The sequence below is a fragment of the Mustelus asterias genome, chromosome 11, assembly GCF_964213995.1.
Source record: "Mustelus asterias chromosome 11, sMusAst1.hap1.1, whole genome shotgun sequence".
Taxonomy (NCBI): Eukaryota; Metazoa; Chordata; class Chondrichthyes; order Carcharhiniformes; family Triakidae; genus Mustelus; species Mustelus asterias.
In genome coordinates, this window is record NC_135811.1 from 5,860,849 (window position 1) to 5,882,159 (window position 21,311).

The window sequence follows — 21,311 nt, forward strand, 5'->3', positions numbered from 1 at the left end:
GCACAATCTGCAACCTCGTGGCCGGCATATCCCCCACTCAACCATTATCATCGAACCTGGGGATCAACCCTGGTTCAATGAAGAGTGCAGGAGGGCATGCCAGGAGCAGCACCAGGCATACCTGAACATGAAGTGTCAACCTGGTGAAGCTACAACACAGGACTACTTGCATGCCAAGCAGCAAAAACAGCAAATGATAAACAGAGCTAAACAATCCCACAACCAACAGATCAGATCTAAGCTCTGCAGTCCTGCTACATCCAGCCATGAATGGTGGTGGACAATTAAAGTTTATTTATTAGTCACAAGTAGGCTTGCATTCACAGTGCAATGAAGTTACTGTGAAAATCCCCTAGTTGCCACACTCCGGCGCCTGTTCGGGTACACTGAGGGAGAATTCACCAATGCACCTAACCAGCACGTCTTTGGACTGTGGGAGGAAACTGCAGCATCCGGAGGAAACCCACGCAGACACGGGGAGAATGTACAGACTCCACACAGACAGTGACCCAAGCCAGGAATTGAACCCAGGTCTGTGGCACTGTGAGGCAACAGTGCTAACCACTGTGCCACCCGTGCCGCCCCACTTATTAGAGGAGCAGCTTCACAGATATCCCCATCCTCAATGATGGATGGCCTAGCACATTCGTGGAAAAGATAAGACTGAAGTATTCAGAACAATCTTCAGCCAGAAGTGCTGAGTGGATGATCTATCTTGGCCTCATCTGGACGTCTCCAGCATCACAGATGTCAGTCTTCAACCAATTCGATTCACCCCATGTGATATTAAGAAACAACTGAAGGCACTGGATACTGCAAAGGCTATGGGCCCTGGCAATATTCCAGCAGTAGTACTGAAGACTTGTGTTTCAGAACTTGCCGCGCCCCTAGCCAAGGTTTTCCAGTACAGTTACAACACTGGTAATAGAAACATAGAAAAAACTACAGCACAAAACAGGCCCTTCGGCCCCACAAGTTGTGCCGAATTTATCCCTATCTTTTAGGCCTACCTATAACCATCCATCCTATTAAGTCCCATGTACTCATCCAGGAGTCTCTTAAAAGACCCTATTGAGTTTGCCTCCACCACCACTGACGGCAGCCGATTCCACTCGCCCACCACCCTCTGTGTGAAAAACTTCCCCCTAACATTTCCCCTGTACCTACCCCCCAGCACCTTAAACCTGTGTCCTCTTGTAGCAGCCATTTCCACCCTGGGAAAAAGCCTCTGAGAGTCCACCCGATCTATGCCTCTCAACATCTTGTATATCTCTATTAGGTCTCCTCTCATCCTACGTCTCTCAAGGAGAAAAGACCGAGCTCCCTCAGCCTATCCTCATAAGGCATGCCACTCAATCCAGGCAACATCCTTGTAAATTTCCTCTGTACCCTTTCAATCTTTTCCACATCCTTCTTGTAATGAGGCGACCAGAACTGAGCACAGTACTCCAAGTGGGGTCTGACGAGGGTCTTATATAGCTGCATCATTATCCCGGGACTCCTAAACTCAATCCCTCGATTGATAAAGGCCAGCACACCATATGCCTTCTTAACCACCTCCTCCACCTGCGGGGCCGATTTTAGAGTCCTATGGACCCGGACCCCAAGGTCCTTCTGATCCTCTACAGTACTAAGAGTCTTTCCCTTTATATTGTACTCCTTCATCGCATTTGACCTGCCAAAATGGACCTCTACGCATTTATCTGGGTTGAAGTCCATCTGCCACTTCTCCGCCCAGTCTTGCATCCTATCTATGTCCCTCTGTAACTTCTGACATCCCTCCAGACTATCCACAGCCCCACCAACCTTCATGTCGTCGGCAAACTTACCAACCCATCCCTCCACTTCCTCATCCAGGTCATTTATGAAAATGACAAACAGCAAGGGTCTCAGAACAGATCCCTGGGGCACACCACTGGTGACCGACTTCCATTTAGAAAAAGATCCATCTATTTTTGTAAGAGGGAGGTCGTGCCTTACAAATTTGGTGGAGTTTTTTGAGGAAGTGACAAAAACGGTTGATGAAGGAAGGGCCGTGGATGTCGTCTATATGGATTTCAGTAAGGCATTTGACAAAGTCCCACATGGCAGGTTGGTTAAGAAGGTTAAGGCTCATGGGATACAAGGAGAAGTGGCTAGATGGGTGGAGAACTGGCTTGGCCATAGGAGACAGAGGGTAGTGGTCGAAGGGTCTTTTTCCGGCTGGAGGTCTGTGACCAGTGGTGTTCCGCAGGGCTCTGTACTGGGACCTCTGCTATTTGTGATATATATAAATGACTTGGAAGAAGGTGTAACTGGTGGAATCAGCAAGTTTGCGGATGACACGAAGATGGCTGGACTTGCGGATAGCGAAGAGCATTGTCGGGCAATACAGCAGGATATAGATAGGCTGGAAAATTGGGCGGAGAGGTGGCAGATGGAGTTTAATCCGGATAAATGCGAAGTGATGCATTTTGGAAGAAATAATGTAGGGAGGAGTTATACAATAAATGGCAGAGTCATCAGGAGTATAGAAACACAGAGGGACCTAGGTGTGCAAGTCCACAAATCCTTGAAGGTGGCAACACAGGTGGAGAAGGTGGTGAAGAAGGCATATGGTATGCTTGCCTTTATAGGACGGGGTACAGAGTATAAAAGCTGGAGTCTGATGATGCAGCTGTATAGAACGCTGGTTAGGCCACATTTGGAGTACTGCGTCCAGTTCTGGTCGCCGCACTACCAGAAGGACGTGGAGGCATTGGAGAGAGTGCAGAGAAGGTTTACCAGGATGTTGCCTGGTATGGAGGGTCTTAGCTATGAGGAGAGATTGGGTAGACTGGGGTTGTTCTCCCTGGAAAGACGGAGAATGAGGGGAGATCTAATAGAGGTGTACAAGATTATGAAGGGTATAGATAGGGTGAACAGTGGGAAGCTTTTTCCCAGGTCAGAGGTGACGATCACGAGGGGTCACGGGCTCAAGGTGAGAGGGGCGAAGTATAACTCGGATATCAGAGGGACGTTTTTTACACAGAGGGTGGTGGGGGCCTGGAATGCGCTGCCAAGTAGGGTGGTGGAGGCAGGCACGCTGACATCGTTTAAGACTTACCTGGATAGTCACAGGAGCAGCCTGGGAATGGAGGGATACAAACGATTGGTCTAGTTGGACCAAGGAGCGGCACAGGCTTGGAGGGCCGAAGGGCCTGTTTCCTGTGCTGTACTGTTCTTTGTTCTTTGTATCCCCACTCTCTGCCTCCTTTGGGCAAGCCAGTTCTGGATCCACAGGGCAGCAGCCCCTTGGATCCCATGCCCTCTCACTTTTTCTAGAAGCCTCGCATGGGGGACCTTATCGAACGCCTTGCTAAAGTAATGTGGGAAATTGCCCAGGTGTGTCCTGTACACAAGAAACAGGACAAATCCAACCCCGCCAATTACCGCCCCATCAATCTACTCTCATCATCAGCAAAATGATGGAAGGGGTCAACGGCAGTGCAATCAAGTGACACCTACTCAGCAATAACCTGTTCATGAATGCTCCGTTTGGGTTCCGCCAGTCATTCAGCTCCTGACCTCATTACAGCCTTGATTCAAACATGTCCAAAAGAGCCAAATGCCGGAGGTGAGAATGACTGTCCTTGACATTAAGGCAGCATTTGACTGAGTGCGGCATCAAGGAACCCTAGCAAGATTGGAATCAATGGGAATCAGGCAGAAAATACTGTGCTGGTTGGAGTCATACCTGGAAAAACAGAAGATGGTTATTGGAGGTCAATCATCTCAGCTCCAGGACATCACTGCAGGAGTTCCTCAGGATAGCGTCTGAGGCCCAAACACCTTCAGCTGCTTAGAAGCTCAACACCATCCAGGACAAAGCAGCTCAGTTGATTGCTACGCCTCCCACAAACATTCACTCCCTCCACCACTGATAAACAGTGGCAGCCATGTGTACCATCTACGAGATGCAGAGCAGCAACTCACCAAGGTTCCTTAGGCTGCACCTTCCAAACCCATGACTACTACCATCTAGAAGGACAAGGACAGCAGACACATGGGAACACCACCATTTGGAGGTTCCCCTCTAAGACTGTCACCATCCTGACTTGGGAACATATCACTGTTCCTTCACTGCCGCTGGGTTAAAATCCTCTTTAATAGCACTGTGGGTGTACCTACACCTCGGGGACAAGACGGCAGCTCACCACCACCTTCTGAAGGACAATAGGGGTGGGAAATTAGTGCTGGCCTAGCCAGCGATGCCCAAAACCTATAAATGAATTTTAAAAAAACTCCAGTTGGGAAGATCAGTCAAACTTTGAAATCTCCCCCCCTCACATCTCACCCAGAAATAGCCATTCATTTATTAATGTGCTACAGGACAACAGAAATCGTCATGGCTGAATTCCACCGTGCTTATTCAACATTCAGTTGTGTCCTTGCAGGGGTCACTGGGCACTCATCAGATACCAAAGCCCTTACTTGATTTTCAGTCTCTGCAGGCGTGAGGGCACTAAATGCCGTAGCAGCGTCTTCTCTGATTGGGGACCAACCAATTGGACATGAATCAAACAAAGAACCTTGGGCTGTTGCAGCTCTGCTGCCTTGTATTCTGAAACCCTCATCACCACCCCCCTCCCCCCCCCCCCCCTCCCCCCAGTTCGCTGACCTCCATTGACCAGTCCAGCGACAATCTATCTAACAATTCATATCCTTGTTTTCAATTCAATCCATAGTATGGCCATCTCTGTACTTCCATGAGCACCCCAGCCTGAACAGTCCTTTGAGGGGAGAGACTGAGTTCCATTGCCCTTTGTACGAAGGTGCTTCCAGATTTCACTCCTTACTGGCCCAGTTCTGATCTTAAGGTAGCGCCTGTGTGAATCACAATGGAGTCTTACTCCATTCTCACACACACACTTCCCACTTGGAGTGAATAGGGAGCAGGAACTGTTGTCAAAGTGTCTCACTCCCAGGGCAGGAGAAGCTCTCGCTGAGACCGGCAATGCAGGTCATGTCCGCTTAGCTCAATACCAGCCCATCAGAACTCCAGACCTTTTCCATTGACTGGTGCTGATGGCTTTACTGGTGGGAATGGGTGATATCAGCATCCAATTTAATATTAATTCATTAAAAATTAAACGAATTGCATTTCTTTCTCCGGAAGAATGAAGTTTGTTGCGTGACTTGCAGAGAAAGGCATTGAATTTTCACTCTGGAAACATGCCATCTCTGTTGCTCTTTACGTTCCACCGGATCTTTATCCCACTCAAGGCAGCTGCTGTGAACCTGCGCAAAGGTGATAGTGGGGACTGTGGGGGACAAATTGAAGAAAGGTCTGGAACCCCCATACTCGAGAGTGAAGCACTCGTTATGTGTGGGCCCCACTACAGCAGAGCGAATGAATACTTGTGTTTCTTGCTCTGAGGACTAACCCCACCTGCTGAATTTGTACACTGCTGATGAAACCAGTTTGAATGCACCGATTGGGTTTCACCATTAATTATAAAGAGTAATAGTCTTTATTACTGGGGCTTAACTCATTAATAAATAACTCACTGCTCCACAATACAGAACTGACCTTAGTTACGGGACACATTGGATATAGGATCTCTCCTGTCTCCAGCCCCCCTCTTTCCCAAGGATCAAAACTTCTTCTTGCATCACCACTCCAGAGAGGAAAGACCCTGGTGATGACAGCTCCATGGATTGAGGGAGGAGACTTGTCTGCCGGAAACCAGTCCGCAGTATTGAGGATGCTATGGGGGACTGTGACAGTGTAACCTGTGTGAGTTCAACAGAGCCAGGCTAAGTAACTTCATTCAGGGAAAAGCTGCAGAACTGGGGACCCTAACTTGGGAGAGAAGACAAAGCGAACCCAAGCTTGGGGTTCAGAAGCTTGTAGAAGAGAGAGAGTCAAGAGAGAAGTAGAGAGGGGCGACATGGTGGCAGAGTAGGTAGCGCTGCTGCCTCTCAGAGCCAGGGACCCGGGTTCGATTCCCGGCTTGGGTCACTGTCTGTGTGGAGTTTGCACGTTCTCCCCGTGTCTGCGTGGGTTTCCTCCGGGTGCTCCAGTTTCCTCCCACAGTCCAAAGATGTGCAGGTTAGATGGATTAACAATGCTAAATTGTCCCTTAGTGTCAGGGGACTAGCTAGGGTAAATGCCCGTGGTTATGGGGTTACGGCCTGGGTGGGATTGCGGTCGGTGCAGACTCGATGGGCCGAATGGCTTCCTTCTGCACTGTAGGGATTCTATGAAATGTTAGTGTCCTTCTCTTGTTCTGCAGACTGTAGTTGCTGTGGGTTACTGTTTGATTATCCCTGATGGAAATGTGTGCAGTATGTGCGTACACGAGGAGGGGATGAGTGTTTGTGCACATGCACAAGTGAGTTCATTGGAAACAAATTGGATCATCTTTGGTTGTGGTGCCTCTTTGGTTGAATTGCCCCCAAGAAACATTTGCTCTGCTCAAGCAGAGACCACTTATAGCACCTCCTCCCAACCTCCAGCCCCTCTGTACCTCCTCCCAATGTCCAGTCCCTCTGTACCTCCTCCCAATGTCCAGTCCCTCTGTACCTCCTCCCAATGTCCAGTCCCTCTGTACCTCCTCCCAATGTCCAGTCCCTCTGTACCTCCTCCCAATGTCCAGTCCCTCTGTACCTCCTCCCAATGTCCAGTCCCTCTGTACCTCCTCCCAATGTCCAGTCCCTCTGTACCTCCTCCCAATGTCCAGTCCCTCTGTACCTCCTCCCAATGTCCAGTCCCTCTGTACCTCCTCCCAATGTCCAGTCCCTCTGTACCTCCTCCCAATGTCCAGTCCCTCTGTACCTCCTCCCAATGTCCAGCTCCTCTGTACCTCCTCCCAACCCCATCTTGCTGCTGTGGTCCCCCTCAGCAAACTCAACACCCGACCACAGAAGCTGCTGCTCAGTGTTAATCGGGGACCTATTTGTTTGGCTAATTTGAAATTTATTTTATTTATTTGCAGACACAAGCACTGTACTTGGGGCTGAACAACCTGTTCAATAACTGGGAGAAGCTGCAGGGTTTGTCCACATGATGCCCGGTTTCTCAGATCCGGGGTCACTGTCTCCACCATTCACCTGTGAGTAAACTTACCTTGTACTGTCGACTGAATTTCAAGGTTCAGGATAGTTTATACAGAAAATAACAGATACCCGGGAGTGAGTTACAGACTGAATCTAATCAAGGGGTTTGGGGTGGTTTATATATAGAATAACAGATACCCGGGAGTGAGTTACAGACTGGAATCTAATCGAGGGGTTTGGGGTGGTTTATATATAGAATAACAGATACCCGGGAGTGAGTTACAGACTGGAATCTAATCGAGGGGTTTGGGTGGTTTATATATAGAATAACAGATACCTGGGAGTGAGTTACAGACTGGAATCTAATCGAGGGGTTTTGAGTGATATATGTTATTTGTTTATGGGATGTGGGCGTTGCCGGCTAGGCCAGCATTTATTTCCCATCCCTAATTGCCCTTGAGAAGGTGGTGATGAGCTGCCTTCTCGAACCACTGCAGTCCCTGTGCTGTAAGTGCACCCGCAGCGTTGTTAGGGAGGGAGTTCCAGTATTTTGACCCAGCGACAGTGAAGGAACGGCGATATATTTCCAAGTCAGGATGGTGATTGGCTGGAGGGGAACTTGGACAAGGTGTTCCCAGGCATCTGCTGCCCTTGTCCTTTTAGGTGGTAGAGGTCGCAGGCTTGGAAGATACTGTTCAAGGAGCTTTGTTGAGTTGCTACAATTCACCTGGTAGATGGTACTCTGCTGCCACTGTATGTCGCTGATGGAGGGATTGAATGTTTGTGGATGGGGTAGCAATCAAGCAGGCTGCTCTGTTTTTTTGAGGATGAGGTCAAGTATGTTTTTCCCTCTTGGTTCCCTCACCACCTCCCGCAGTCCCCATCTAGTAGTTATGTCCTTCAGGACTCGGTTAGTCGGTACTGCCGAGCCACTCTTGGTGATGGACATTGAGGTTCCCCACCTAGAGTATATTTTGCACCCATGCCACCCTCAGAGCTTCTTCTAGTGGTGTTTAACATGGGGGAAGTGTGGCAATCCCCAGGAGGTTTCTTTGCCCATATTTGACCTGGTGCCAGGGGTCCCGAGTTGATGTTGAGGACTCCAGGGGAATTCCTTCCTCACTGCCACCGGTGGGACAGGGGATGGTGTTGGTGGTGTCTGGGACATGAGGTATAATTCCGTGAGTATGACTATGTGAGGCTGTTGCTTTACTAGTCTGCGAGACAGCTCTCCCAATTTTTGCAGAAGCCCCCCGGATGTTAGTGAGGAGGACTTTGTGGGGTTGATACTGGGCGGTCTTTCACTTTCCTTGCTGGGCCATTTCAGAGGGCATTTAAGAGTCAACCACATTGCTGTAGAACTGGAGTCAGCAGTAAGTCAGCAGTAAGGATGACAGATATCCTTTTCTAAAGGACATTTTTAATTCCAGGTTTAATTTATTGAAACTTCACCATTTGTCGTGGTGGGATTTGAACGTGCGCCCCCAGACCAGTACCCTGGGTCACAGTGACTATACCACTGCCTCCCCAGCAATATATCTGAGTGGGATCGGGTGGGGGGTGCTGATCAGGCAGTCCTGAATCCGATGACATTGTAAACTATTAGTGAAACTCGAGCATGTTATTTTTAGCTGAACACAAGTCCGGTTTAATTGTCGTCACTGCTGCAGGTTAATTTGTGACTATAAATAACGCCAGTCACATTTACTCTCTCACCTCCGACCTCCCCCCCTCCATCATAACACACACAATCCAGTTCCGCTGACACCAGTGTGCTCTGTCATGTGCTGAGCTGGCCTCTCCTGTTCCACCTCATCTTCAGACTGGCCGAGCCACATCCTCACTGCTTCCTCCCAGTGTCTTCATTGCGTTACCTGATCTGATCGTCCCTGCAGCTAGCTGCACATCGACTTCCGAAAGTAAGCATTGATTTCCATCTTCTGATAGCCCAGTACATTTTTAGTGGAATTAATCTGCAGTTGGATATTGGGAAAGGTTATTTTGTAATTTTATAACGTGACACAGGAGCAAAGTAGTGCCGTGAGAATGAGCGTCTTTGCAGCGACCTAAGACGTGGGATGAACTCTGGTCTTTCCTCCCACCTCCTCTTCCCCTCCCATCTTCCCCCTCCCATATTCCCCTCTTCCCCTCCTTATCCTCCCTCTTTCCCCTTTCTAGTTCCCCCCCTCCCTCCCCCTTCTGGTTCCCCCCCTCCCTCCCCCTTCTGGTTCCCCCCCTCCCTCCCCCTTCTGGTTCCCCCCCCTCCTTGCCCCCTTCACCCCATTCTGGTTCCCCCTCCCTCCCCCCCTTCACCCCATTCTGGTTCATCCTCCCATCTCCCTTCTGGTTCCCCCTCTTTCTCCCCCCCCCCTTTTTTTTCTGGTCCTCCCCACCCCACACCCCCCCTTTCTGGTTCTCCCCCCCACCCCCACCCCCTCCCCCTCCCTTTTCTGATTCCCCCAACAACAGAATGAAAGATTGAAATGCCGATACAGAAAGACCACGTAAGAAAGAAGCTCTCTGTGGGGTTTTAAAGAGGGTTAATTTTTGATCAGAGAAGAGTGAGATTCCCAGCAGTATCTGGCATATTTGAAAATAAGGGATGCTTTTCTGTATAACTGGCATTGTTTAGAAAAAGTACATCAAGTCAACAGTCACCAGGGTTAAAAGGGAGTACTGGGGAGACGGTAAAATAAAATATTCTGAGCAGTCTCGAATCGCTGGAGCCTGCAACAGGAATTTGGATCCATGGCGCCTTTCAATGAAGAAAATGAATCATGGAGTTCCTATTGAGAGCGTTTTCAGTACTTTGTACAAGCTAATAAAATTGCAAACGAGTTTCTCGTACCAGCTTTTCTCAGCACAATTGGAAGTAAAACCTTCAATTTGCTCTGGAGCTTGATTCATCCAACAAAGCCAGCAACCAAAACTTATAATGACGTGACAAAGATCCTTGAAAGCATGACTCTCCGAAGCCATTGATCATCACACAACAGTTCAGGTTCTACTGAAGGAATCGAGTGGAAGGCGAAAGCATTGCTCAGTTTGTGGCCTAGTTCGTGGATCTCAAAATGAAGCTATCTAAAGAAGATTGCTTAATGAACATGTTTTGCCTTTAAAGACAGATGTAGAAATCGGTGTCAATGGAACTGGCTGCTAAAGAGGCTTCACAATATGGTGTAGGAATGAAGAGCCACAAGTTAGTAAATGCCCAAAAGAAGCCAAAACAGCAACAAGTATGTCGTAGATGTGCCAAAATGGGCCATTCAGCAAGTGAATACTGGAGCAAGGATAATGGCAAAACAGGTCACATTGCAAAAGCTTATTGGGCTAAACCAGCTTCCCCTGGGAAGAATAAAAAGTAGTAAGAGTTTTAACAACACCAGGTTAAAAATCAGGTTACAAAGATGCAAGAAAGCAGACATTTAACCTGGTGGTGTTAAAACTCTTACTGTGTTTACTCCAGTCCAACGCCGGCATCTCCACATCAAGAATAAAAAGAGCAATACAGCACAGGAACAGGCCCTTCGGCCCTCCAAGCCTGTGCCGATCAAGGTTGCCCTAACTAAACTAAAAAAAAACCTTCTGCCCGTACTCAGTCCGTATCCCTCTATTCCCCCCCTATTCATGTACCCATCCAGATGCCTCTTGAATGTTGCTAATGTGCCCGCTTCCACCACCTTCTCTGGCAGCGGGTTCCTGGCACCCTCCACTCTCTGCATGAAAAACTTCTCCCGCACATCTCCCTTAAACTCCCCCCTCTCACCTTAAACCTGTGCCCCCGTGTAATTGACACTTTCACCTTGAGAAAAAGCCTCTGACTATCCACCGTGTCTATGCCTCTCATAATTTTATAGATCTCTATCAGGTCTCCTCTCAGCATCCGTCTTTCCAGTGAAAACAATCCTAGTTTATTCAACCTCTCCTCATAGCCGACACCCTCGAGACCAGGAACACCCTGGTGGACCTTCTTTGCACTCTCTCCAAAACTTCCACATCCTTCTGGTAGTGTGGTGACCAGAACTACACACACTACTCCAAATGTGGCCTAACCAAGGTTTTATGCAGCTGCAACATGATTTGCCAACTCTTGTATTCAATGCCCTGGCCGATGAAAACAAGCATGCCACATGCCTTCTTAATCACCTTGGCCATCTGTGTAGCCACTTTTAGGGAACTGTGGACCTGCACGCCCAGATCCCTCTGTCCCTCTGTATATTAATGTTCGTATGGCAAAACCCCGTAGGAGCATTAACCTACAGAGGGATCTGGGCGTGCAGGTCCACAGTTCCCTAAAAGGGGCGACTCTCAAGGCAAGAGCGGTACCATGTGCAATTCGGACCAAAGTCGAAGAAGAATTAGTACAACTTATTAACATTGGTGTGTTAGAGCCTGTTACAATGAGTCACTGGGTTACACCGTCGTACCTGTCAACAAACCAGATGGTTCAGTTCGTATTTGTGGTGATTTTTGAACAACCATAAATCCAGTGTTGTGGGCTGAACAATATCTGCTTCCTTTAATTGAAGATTTTGCTGGGTTATCAGATGGGCAGAAAATTAGCAAGATTGATCTTTCACAAGCATAATTACAGAAAACGTAGCCACTGAATCTCAACCATTGCTCACCATCGTTACTCATAAAGGTCTTTTTCGTTATGAAAGATTGCCTTTTGGAATAGCATCCACACCGGACCTTTTGCAAAGATCAATGGACCAGGTTTTAAGTGGTCCCTCTGGTGTACAATGTTACTTGGATGATATTCTAATTACAAAGTCCAGTGAACAGGAGCACTTGAATAATTTGGAAGCAGCTTTGGAATGTTTTCAAGCACTTGGTCTGCGAATCAAGAGAGAAAAGTTTGACTTTTTCCAGACTAATTATCAACCCTTGGCTGCTATTTTTGGTCTGTCCGAAGGCATACCTTCCATAGCTGCTAACCGATTGCAGTAATAGTCACCGCTCCTGTCTGCACACTCCTATGGTATACAGCATCATCAATCAGAGTGATTGATACGTTATCACGTTTACCTTTACCTATTGAGTAGATGCCACCAACTAGTTTTGCCAACATTCTTTATTTTTTGCTGGTAGATCATTTGTCTGTGACAACTTCTCAAGTTCAGAGACATAGCAGAATTGATCCTGTGATGTGGAAGATGATGGATTTGGTATTGAAAGGAACCCCATTGTTTTCTGTTTCTTTAAAGCCCACAACCCCTAACATAATTCGAACATTACAGTAACCCCATGCTGTACCTGTCCTGGGAGTGTTTGATGGGGGACAGTGTAGAGGGAGCTTTACTCTGCATCTAGCCCCGTGCTGTACCTGTCCTGGGAGTGTTTGATGGGGACAGTGTAGAGGGAGTTTTACTCTGTATCTAACCCCCTGCTCTGTCCTAATTCCTTGTCTCTAGGTTGGGCTGTGCTGGAATGAGGAGGCAACTGCGTTGTGTCTGCACCGCCATGCGTTTGTTTTTGAAGTGTTTCCGACTGGGCCGCAGGCGGCGATCGAAGTTCCTTCACCGTGTGAGGACCCTCTGGAGCTACAGCAAGCTGTGTGCCAACTCCCTCATCTACAACTCCTTTACCAACACTGATGTTGTCCTTGACTCTTTGTTCGAGCCCATCTATTGGCTGGTGGACCATGTAACTCGATGGTTTGGAGTGGTGAGTGTTCTATCTTCATATTTTAAATATTCCACATTTGTTGCCCATCTCTAATGTCCCTTGAGAAGGTGGAGGTGAATCACCGCCTTGAACAACTGCAGTCGCTGGGGTACAGATGCACCCACCGTTCTGTTAGGGAGGCAATTCCAGGATTTTGAGTGATAGTGAAGGAATGGCAACATGTTTCCATGTATGAGGAACGTTTGAGGACTCTGGGTGGAATTTAGAAGGATGAGAGTGTTTCTCATTGAAACTTACAGAATTCTGAAACGCCTGGAGAAAGTGGATGTGGGGAAGATGTTTCCATTAGGAGGAGAGACGAGGACCCGAGGGCACAGCCTCAGAGTGAAGGGATGACCCTTTAGAACCGAGATGAGGAGGAATTCGTTCAGCCAGAGAGTGGTGGATCTGTGGAATTCATTGCCACAGAAGGCTGTGGAGGCCAGGTCATTCAGTGCATTTAAGACAGAGATAGATAGGTTCTTGATTGGTAAAGAGATCAAAGTTATGGGGAAAAGGTGGGAAAATGGGGTTGAGAATCATATCAGCCATGATTGAATGGCGGAGCAGACACGATGGGCCGAATGGCCTATTCTGCTCCTATATCTTATGGTCCTATGGTCTTGTGGATGGTGAGTGGCTTGGAAGGGAACTCACAGGTGGTGTTATTCCCATGTATCTGCTGCCCTTGTCTTTTTAGATGGTAGAGGTCATGGGTTTGGAAGGTGCTGTCTAAGGAACCTTGGTGAGTTGCTGCAGTGCATCTTGTAGTTGGTACACACGGCTGCTACTGAGCGTCGGTGGTGGAGGGAGTGAATGTTTAAGGTGGTGGATGTGGTGCCAATCAAGTGGGCTGCTTTGTCCTGGATGGTGTTGAGCTGCTTGTTGGAGCTGCTCTCACCCAGGCAAGTGGGGAGTATTCCATCACACTCCTGACTTGTGCCTGGTAGGTTGGCGTGGACCCTCTGCTGCTCCCCCTCCCCACGTGATCTGTGCAGATTCATTGCTCCTTCTCTCTTGCAGGTGTTTGTTGTCCTGGTGATCATCCTGACGACCACAATTGTGATGATAGTTTATATTTGTGTCCTGCCCGTCATCCTCAGCACATATCCTGTGGGATGGATCGCCTGGCACCTCTGCTACGGGCACTGGAACCTGATGCAGATTGTATTTCATTACTACAAGGCCGTGCGGACACACCCTGGACACCCAGCAGAGGTACAGACTCAAATACAGGCATGGCCCCTAGGGCTGGGCAAGAGGAGAATCCGAGCAGGGTGGACCAGAAAGGTGTGAGCATCATAGTGTGGTTACAGAGGGTTTTTGAGGCAAATAAGGCAAAGTGCAATAGGATGATTGTTAGTTGCACTGATATAGCATCATTCACAAATGTAAGTAATGGAGCACAGCTTGTGGAAGAAACTTTAGTCAAATCCTGTGCGGTACCTGTCCTGGGAGTGTTTGATGGGGACAGTGTAGAAGGAGCTTTGCTCTGTATCTAATCCTATGCTGTAGCTGATCTAATGTGTAAGTTACATGTTTAACTCTTTGTTCCCAGGGGAAAACTGACATTCCGATGGTTTCAATCTGCAGGAAGTGCATTAATCCAAAACCAGCCCGTACCCATCACTGCAGCATTTGTAACCGGTAAGACTGGTCCCTGGGGCTGAGGGGAGGGGCAGACCCCATGGGGCCATGTGGGTGGGGCCAGAGGTCTCTGGGATGATGTGGGTGGGGCCAGAGGTCTCTGGGACGATGTGGGTGGGGCTAGAGGTCCCTGGGACGATGTGGGTGGGGCCAGAGGTCCCTGGGACGATGTGGGTGGGGCCAGAGGTCCCTGGGATGATGTGGGTGGGGCCAGAGGTCTCTGGGATGATGTGGGTGGGGCCAGAGGTCCCTGGGACTTGGGTTTTGGACAGGATGGAGATTTGCCATGGTGCTTCTCGGGATAGCGGGTTTCCTTTCTGGAGTTTTTGATCTCAATCTGACAGATTTTAAAGAGCAAACTTAGACTGCTAACCAACAATTTATTATCTTTCAGATGTATCTTGAAGATGGATCATCATTGCCGTATCCTTTCTGCACTTGAATAGTTTATCATTTCGCCATTTTATTATTCTTTAAGAACAAAGAACAGTACAGCACAGGAACAGGTCCTTCGGCCCTCCAGCCTGTGCCAATCTCAATGTCCTATCTGGACCAACCGCCTGTATCCCTCTATTCCCCGCTTGTTCATGTGTCTGTCCAGAAGAGTCTTAAATGTCGCTAATGTATCTGCCTCAACCACCTCACTTGGCAGTGCATTCCAGGCCCCCTCCACCCTCTGTGTAAAAAAAACTTTCCCCGCACATCTCCACTGAACATTTCCCCCCTTACCTTGAACTTGTGCCCCTGAGTTCATCAGTTTTGGTGACCGTTCTCATGCACCAGATCATCTAATGCTTCCCATGACAGGTACAGCACGGGGTTAGATACAGAGTAAAGCTCCCTCTACACTGTCCCCATCAAACACTGCCAGGACAGGTACAGCACGGGGTTAGATACAGAGTAAAGCTCCCTCTACACTGTCCCCATCACACACTCCCAGGACAGATACAGCACGGGGTTCGATACAGAGTAAAGCTCCCTCTGCACTGTCCCCATCAAACACTCCCAGGACAGGTATAGCACGGGATTAGATACAGAGTAAAGCTTCCTCCACACTGTCCCCATCAAACACTCCCAGGACAGGTACAGCACGGGGTTAGATACAGAGTAAAGCTCTCTCCACACTGTCTCCATCAAAAACTCCCAGGACAGGTACAGCACGGGGTTAGATACAGAGTAAAGCTCCCTCCATACTGTCCCCATCAAACACTCCCAGGACGGGTACAGCACGGGGTTAGATACAGAGTAAAGCTCCTTCTACACTGTCCCCATCAAACACTCCCAGGACGGGTACAGCACGGGATTAGATACAGAGTAAAGCTTCCTCCACACTGTCCCCATCAAACACTCCCAGGACGGGTACAGCACGGGGTTAGATACAGAGTAAAGCTCCCTCTACACTGTCCCCATCAAACACTCCCAGGACGGGTACAGCACGGGGTTAGATACAGAGTAAAGCTCCCTCTACACTGTCCCCATCAAACACTCCCAGGACGGGTACAGCACGGGGTTAGATACAGAGTAAAGCTCCCTCTACACTGTCCCCATCAAACACTCCCAGGACAGGTACAGTAATAACCAGATACACCAACAGCTGAAAGGATGAAATGAAAGGAGGTTCTGTTGTCGTGGTTTCTCCTCCTTAACTCTCCAGCTCAGCTTGGCTGAATAACTGCGTGGGCCATTACAACCATCGATACTTCTTTTCATTCTGCCTGTTTATGACATTGGGCTGTGTGTACTGTAGCGTCAGCAGCAGGGAGCTGTTTGTCGATGCATACTTCACCATTAATGTAAGCAGCAAGTCGTCTTGGCATTGGGGTGCTGGAATGACCTGCCTTAAAAAAAAGTTTCTTTACGTGGAATTTACCGCAGACTATTTAGTCCAACTTGTCCATGCCGCTGTTTATGCTGCATTCCAGCTGCTGCTATCTTTATTCGTCGCACCCTATCAGCGTATTATTCTATTCCTTTCTCTTATCTAACTTACCCCTTAACTGTACCTGTAATTCACCTCAATTACTCTCTGTGGGGGTGAGTTCCACCTTCTCGCCACTCTCTGGGTGAAGAAATTTCTCCTGATTGGATTCTTTAGTGACTATCCTATATTTATTGTTCTTCGTTTTAATCTCCCCCACAAGAAGAAAAATCTTCTCGACCTCTACCCTATTTGAAAGCCCGTAATCGTTTTGGAGACCCCTGTCGGGTCATTTCGCAGACCTTATCTCGGACACTGTAACCCCCCGGTTCGAGCAAAATTCTCATGAGAAAGTTTCTAATGTTGGAAACGTGGATTGAGTGTCTGGAAAAGTTAGTCTCAGTCCCGAAATAGAAATTAAAAATTGCTGAGTTATTTTATTGACAAAGTTCAAACTGGGTCCCGTTTCTAAACCTATAATTTTGATCCAACAGTGTGTTTATCAAGAATACATGTTGCAAACTTACTGCAACCAGCTCCCTGGTGGATTAGTGGGTAAACATATCCTGAACACAAATTGAAAGCTCCCGGGTTGTCTGAGTTCTGCTGAGGGGTTGGGTCTGACCTGGAACATCTGACATTGGTGCCCCTGAATTAGGTGGGGAGGAACAGTTGTCTGGGGTGCTGGAATGACCTGTCTTTTTAAAAAAAAAGTTCCTTTACGTGGAATTTACCACAGACTATTTAGCCCAATTTGTCCGCGCCACTGTTTATGCTGCATTCCAGCTGTCCTTGGCTCAATGGGTAGCACACGCACTCGAGTCAGCGCAGTGGGCTGATGTCTCACTCCAGTGACTTAAAGAGAAAGACCTCGGCTGACGTTGAATAGTGAGGGAGTGCTCCACTGGCTGAGGGATCATCTTTTGGATGTGACTTTTAACCACCTGGGCAGATGGAAAAGATTCTGTGGCTGTATTTCAAAGAAGAGTGGCACAGTGGTTAGCACTGCTGCCTCACAGCGCCTGAATCATAGAATCATAGAAACCCTACAGTGCAGAAGGAGGCCGTTCGGCCCATCGAGTCTGCACCGACCACAATCCCACCCAGGCCCTACTCCCAGCCTGGGACCCGGGTTCGATTCCCGGCTTGGGTCACTGTCTGTGTGGAGTTGGCACATTCTCCCCATGTCTGTGTGGGTTTCCTCCCACACTCCAAAGACGTCCGGTTTAGGTGTATTGGCCATGCTAAATTGCCTCTTAGCACCAGGGGGACTAGCTGGGGTAAATGCATGAGGTTATGGGGATAGGGCCTGGGTGGGATTGTGGTCGGTGCCTCCTTCTGCACTGTAGGATTCTATATAAAAAAAAGAGCAGGAGAATTCTTCCCGGCATCCTGGCCACTACTTATTCCTCAGCCCACGCTACAGAAACAAATGATCTTGCTGTTATCACATTGCTATTTGTGGGATCTTGCTGTGCACACATTGGCTGCTGTGTTTCCTACATTACAACAGTGACTGCACTTCAGAAATTCTCCTCTGCCTGTTAAACACTTTGGGGTGTTCTGTTGTAGAAAGGCAAGTTCTTAATTTTTATTTTCTTCTCTAACCTGTTCCCTTACCCTCACTGTAAGAAGTCTCACACCTCAGTCACCTGAGGAAGGAGCAGCGCTCCGAAAGCTCGTGATTCCAAATAAACCTGTTCGACTTTAACCTGGTGTTGTGAGACTTCTTACTGCTCCCACCCGAGTCCAATGCTGGTATCTCTACCTCATGCTTACCCTCACTCTGAGATGTTGCAGAAAATTTGCTGTGTATTCATTTTTAATTTCTTCCAATGAAAATGTTTTGTCTCTTAAATAACTAAAATGTCTTTGATAATGAGAGCAGTGTGTAAGTTATTGGTGAAGTGTGGTTTTCCCTAAATTGCTGAGAAATGACCCCTCTCTCTCTCTCACAGACAGCCACGCAAACTCCAGCTCCCACCATTTCATTCCGGGAAAAACTTTTCCATAAGTGTATCATTTATCTCTGGGTTCTCTGCAGGTCAGTGCTCTCATTCCCTGGTGTAACATTCCCCTGTTGTTTATTGCAAAGGGAACGGAATACAATAGGGAAATCTTGCCACAATTGTATAGGGTGTTGGTGTGGCCACATCTGGAATACTCTATACAGTTTTTCATAGAGTCAAAGAATCCCTACAGTGCAGAGGGAGGCCATTCAGCCCATCGAGTCTGCACCGACCACAATCCCACCCAGGCCCTATTCCCATGACCCCACATATTTACCCTGCTAATCCCCCTGACACTAAGGGACAATTTAGCATGGCCAATCAATCTAACCTGCACATCTTTGGGCTGTGGGAGAAAACCGGAGCATCCGGAGGAGAACGTGCAAACTCCACATAGACAGTGACCCAAGGCCGGAATTGAACTTGGGTCCCTGGTGTTATGAGGCAGCAGTGCTAACCACTGTGTCACCCTTGTCTCCTTACTTGAGAAAGGATATATTAACATTCGAGAAGGTTCACTCGACTGATTCCTGGGATGAAGGGCTTGTTTGTGAGGAAAGATTGGGCCTGTATCATTGGAGTTTAGAAGAATAAGAGATGATCTTATTGAAATACTGGATCCTGAGGGATGTGACAGGGCGGCATGGTAGCACAGTAGTTAGCACTGCTGCTTCACAGCTCCAGGGACCTGGGTTCGATTCCCGGCTTGGGTAACTGTCTGTGTGGAGTTTGCACATTCTCCTCGTGTCTGCGCGCGTTTCCTCCGGGTGCTCCGGTTTCCTCCCACAGTCCAAAGATGTGCGGGTTAAGTTGATTGGCCATGCTCAAATTGACCCTTAGTGTCCTGAGGTGTGTAGATTAGAGGGATTAGCAGGTAAAATATGTAGGGATATGGGGGTAGGGCCTGGGTGGGATTGTGGTCGGTGCAGACTTGATGGGCCAAATGGCCTCTTTCTGCACTGTAGGGTTTCTATGATTTCTTTCTATGATAGGGTGGATACTGAGAGGATGTTTCCCTTTGTGGGAGAGACTAGTACCAGGGGACACAGTTTAAAAATAAGGTGTCTCCTATTTAAGACGGAGATGAGAAATATTTTCTCTCAGAAGGTTGTTGGTCTGTGGAATCCTCTCCCCCCCCCCCCCCCCTCGCCCAAACTCCCCTCCCCCTCCCCCCCCCAGAGAGCAGTGGAGGCAGGGCCATTGAATAATTTAAGGGCTGAGTTAGATTAATCTTTGAAGATGGGAGTTAAAGGATGATGGGGATAGGCAGAAAAATGGAGCTGAGGTCATAAACGGAGCCACCGTGATCTTACACAGGGTGGCTCGGTGGTTCGCACGCCACAGTCCCAGGGACCCGGGTTCAATTCCCAGCTTGGGTCAGTGTCTGTGTGGAGTTTGCACGTTCTCCCCGTGTCCGCATGGGTTTTCTCCCACAGTGTGAAAGACACGTGGGTCAGTGTATTGACCATGCTAACTCCTCCCTCAGTGTACCCGAACAGGTGCCGGACTGCGGCGACTAGGGGATTTTCACAGTAACTTCATTGCAGTGTTAATGTAAACCTTACTTGTGACTAATAAATAAACTTTAACTTTTACCAAATAGGAAAGCAGGTAATAGGGCCAAATGGCCTACTGCTTCTAATTTGTTTGTTCATATGTAACCACCCTAGTCCTTGTTTTGTGGGATCTTGCTGAGCACAGAATGACTGCTGCTATTGCCCGTTAACATTCACTTCACTTGAATGTAATTTACTAAATGATCGAGTATTTCTAACATTTAACAATTAGGCCAATGTAGCTGTTCTCTCTTCCCCCCCCCGCCTCTTCCCCATTTAAAGGTTCTGGGTGTATGGAGGATGTTGGAGTTTGAAATTTGAGGTGTGGTTGATTGCTCTCTTTCTCTGTTCCAGTTCTGTGGCCCTTGCTCTTAGTGGCCTCACCCTGTGGCACACGATCCTCATTCTGTGCGGAGAGACCAGCATTGAGAGGCACATCAATAAGAAAGAGCGTCAGAGGCAGCAGAAGAAAGGCCGAGTAAGTTGTCAGAGTCTGAAATGTGCAGTGCCCTGTGCTCAGACCCTGGGCAGTGCCCTGTGCTCAGACCCTGGGCAGTGCCCTGTGCTCAGACCCTGGGCAGTGCCCTGTGCTCAGACCCTGGGCAGTGCCCTGTGCTCAGACCCTGGGCAGTGCCCTGTGCTCAGACCCTGGGCAGTGCCCTGGGCAGTGGGCCCTGTGCTCAGACCCTGGCTCCCTTAGAACACCAGTCTGTCCAGTGATCAATGTTGGAGCAGCATGGGGTGGTACACGTGAGGACAATTGGTCATTGTTGGAGATGAGACCGGGTTGGGGGTCAGTGTTAGGTTGTTAAGGCTTGGGAAGCCGGTTGGGTAAAATTGGGCTTCTGAGGGTGTGGTATTCGGTGAAATGGGGTTTTAGAGGAGACAATATCGGATGCACAATGTGGTTTTGGTGAAATGGGATTTGGGAGCAGGGGGCAGTGTGGGTGGAATGGGGTTTGGGAGGGGGCAGTGTGGGTGGAATGGGGTTTGGGAGGGGGCAGTGTGGGTGGAATGGAGTTTGGGAGGGGGCAGTGTGGGTGGAATGGGGTTTGGGAGGGGGCAGTGTGGGTGGAATGGAGTTTGGGAGGGGGCAGTGTGGGTGGAATGGGGTTTGGGAGGGGGCAGTGTGGGTGGAATGGGGTTTGGGAGGGGGCAGTGTGGGTGGAATGGGGTTTGGGAGGGGGCAGTGTGGGTGGAATGGGGTTTGGGAGGGGGCAGTGTGGGTGGAATGGGGTTTGGGAGCGGGGAGCAGTGTGGGTGGAATGGGGTTTGGGAGGGGGCAGTGTGGGTGGAATGGGGTTTGGGAGCGGGGAGCAGTGTGGGTGGAATGGGGTTTGGGAGGGGGCAGTGTGGGTGGAATGGGGTTTGGGAGGGGGCAGTGTGGGTGGAATGGGGTTTGGGAGGGGGCAGTGTGGGTGGAATGGGGTTTGGGAGGGGGGAGCAGTGTGGGTGAAATGGGGTTTGGGAGGGGGCAGTGTGGGTGGAATG

The 21,311-nt window shown here is 48.9% G+C and overlaps 1 protein-coding gene across 2 annotated transcripts in view; it reads left to right on the top strand.

Moving 5' to 3' along the window:
* Positions 1-21,311, top strand: part of zdhhc16b (zDHHC palmitoyltransferase 16b) — a 33,117-nt gene that overhangs the window by 1,124 nt on the left and 10,682 nt on the right. Inside the window, exons 2-9 of one of the 2 annotated variants that reach the window (XM_078223099.1) lie at positions 6,960-7,076; positions 12,438-12,690; positions 13,714-13,908; positions 14,249-14,337; positions 14,732-14,760; positions 15,997-16,130; positions 18,214-18,299; positions 20,175-20,298. In XM_078223099.1, coding sequence (XP_078079225.1) covers positions 12,454-12,690; positions 13,714-13,908; positions 14,249-14,337; positions 14,732-14,760; positions 15,997-16,130; positions 18,214-18,299; positions 20,175-20,298 — 894 coding nt within the window. In that variant the 5' untranslated portion in view covers positions 6,960-7,076; positions 12,438-12,453. The remainder of the gene's footprint in view (positions 1-6,959; positions 7,077-12,437; positions 12,691-13,713; positions 13,909-14,248; positions 14,338-14,731; positions 14,761-15,996; positions 16,131-18,213; positions 18,300-20,174; positions 20,299-21,311) is intronic. The other variant, XM_078223100.1, reaches the window with a different exon arrangement.